Below are 2,173 nucleotides of genomic sequence, written 5' to 3'. Positions count from 1 at the left end.
GAAAGAGTGGTGGAGCGCATTAGGAAGTGCAGGTGTGAACATTTAAAGCTCTGTTACCATATCCCTGGCTATAGAGAATGCAGTGAACTCTATATGGCTTTTTTTGAGAGGCCAAGCAGAAAAGTTCAGTGATTGGATAGAACAGTAGTTCGCTTTGCGGGAGGATTTTCTTCTGCTGGGAGGAACCCTTCAGGAACGTTCGGCTGGTTTTCCAGTAGAAGCTTAGTAGCAATGAGATTGATTCAGAACTCTTATTGTTAGCAGACCAGGACCAATGAGCCACAGTGCTCCCCAGGGACTTAACTGCCCTGCTCCAAGGAGCACAGAGGAAGAAGTTCAACACTGGCCCTATCTGTGTCCAGTCTGGCTTGCAAATGTAGGATCAGTTGAGTTGGTGTTTCTCTCAGAATTGGAAAGGCAGCTGAGTGCCAGCTTAGGGGCAGGATAAGTCTCTGAGACATCTGGAGACAAGTAATGAATAGATCAGACCAAGACAAATCATGCCGAGGGCTACTCTGGCTTCTACTGGACAGCCTGACCAAACTGATTTGTATGCTCTGTCCATCCTCATGTTTGCCAGTGGAGAAAATGACATTACTATGGCGAAGCACTCGTTCTTCTCGCACCTCCAGCAGTGTCCTCTATTCATTATAGAGGAAGCTGCTCCTCTCTGACAAAACGGTGTGGGGAATACTTGTGCGAACCCAGTGATATGGAGTATCCCAGCTGCCACTCCCCTCCAGAGAAGAGGGTGGCACTTCCTGCTAAGAGGCTGCTGCATCAGACCCTAGCTAATGAGACCGTTTTCTTTACATACCTGTAGCTGTTTATTACTTTTCTGTTTTGAAGTCAGTTTGTGTCTTGACGTGTCCCTTGCAATATCCCTATCGTTATATATGCTGTGTGCCTTATGAAATGCTGGGATCTGGAAAATCCACCCACCGACGCATCGTCGTCTTCACCTTTGAATGACAACACAATCTGCCAATCGGAACTGCCCGCTGCGTGCGATTGGTCGTATGCCGTTTCGGGGGGCGGTGTGTACAGAGAAGCCAACAGAGCAGTAAACGCAGCAGGAGCGTGGAAGATGACAAGGAAGGTCACCTGGTGTGCAGGATCGGCGATTGGCTCCAAGAGCGATGTACAGCCACCTTTCGTAAAACTTTACCTCTCTACTTTCTATCCCCATGTTAGACAAGATCTCTCTTATTGTTCTGGAGGGGTCTCTAGTGTTTATTGCTTATAAATGGACTGACCAGTAATTGCCTGAAGCAGACAATAGACACTTCTGTTAAAGAGTGTGGCAGTGAGAGATACTTTTTTTTTTTTAATTTTATTTTTTTGACATTTGAATGCTGTGATGAAATTGCAGGACCTCGCTCTCTCTGGGTGCTCAGGGCTGACATCCGCTCTTGTTTTCTCTTTTAGATGAGATTGTCGGCAGCCTCGGTGAAGGCACTTTTGGCAAAGTTGTGGAGTGTGTGGACCATGCCAGGTAAGCAGTTGTTACTCTCCAAGTCACATGCCAGTTGTGTATCAAAGGATCACAGATGTTGTCAGTTGGGTGTAGATTAGGGCTCATCAAACAATCGTTAACTTTTTCCACTAAATAATAGGGGTTGACCGATTTTAAAGATTTTTTTTTTTGGCTGATACTGATGGCTGATTATTAACTAGCCATATTGGCCAATAATGATCCGATAGCCAGTATACAGCCCAGCAGCTTGGAGATCAGCATCTGGCTGATATGTCTGTGGGAGGGGAAGGGGCATGGCAGGGGCCCAATAGAGGTCCCCACAGTGAGGGAGGGAGTGGGGCAGGGGCAGGGGCAGGTATTGCCCAGCCAGAGTGATGAATGGGCCCTCAGGGTGGGTCACAGGGGGGAACTGGGTGGCTTTGTGCTCAGGGTGAGGGTGGGCTGCCGGCTGGGGGCTGTGCTGGCCTCTTCCCGGTGGGGGACTGAACTAGGGCTGTGCTTGGAGCAGGTGGCAATGTCACTGGGGAGGGGGTTACAGCAAATGTTGGGGTGCCTGTAGCCCACCCCATAGCCCCCCTCCCAGCGCTGCCACCACCTGCCCCAGCACAGCCCTGGTTCAGCCCCTCCCCGTTTGGAAGAGTCTGGCACAGCCCCCTAAGCCTGCAGCTGGCTGCCTACCTTTTGCCCCATAAACAA

At 49.7% G+C, this 2,173-nt stretch overlaps 1 protein-coding gene across 1 annotated transcript in view; it reads left to right on the top strand.

Moving 5' to 3' along the window:
• Nucleotides 1–2,173, top strand: part of CLK3 (CDC like kinase 3) — a 21,797-nt gene that overhangs the window by 6,582 nt on the left and 13,042 nt on the right. Inside the window, exons 4-5 of the mRNA XM_025199906.1 lie at nt 1,048–1,141; nt 1,429–1,495. Coding sequence (XP_025055691.1) covers nt 1,048–1,141; nt 1,429–1,495 — 161 coding nt within the window. The remainder of the gene's footprint in view (nt 1–1,047; nt 1,142–1,428; nt 1,496–2,173) is intronic.

The sequence above is a fragment of the Alligator sinensis genome, unplaced genomic scaffold (genome assembly GCF_000455745.1).
Source record: "Alligator sinensis unplaced genomic scaffold, ASM45574v1 scaffold1097_1, whole genome shotgun sequence".
NCBI classification, from domain to species: domain Eukaryota; kingdom Metazoa; phylum Chordata; order Crocodylia; family Alligatoridae; genus Alligator; species Alligator sinensis.
This window is presented reverse-complemented; position numbering and strand designations above follow the sequence as displayed.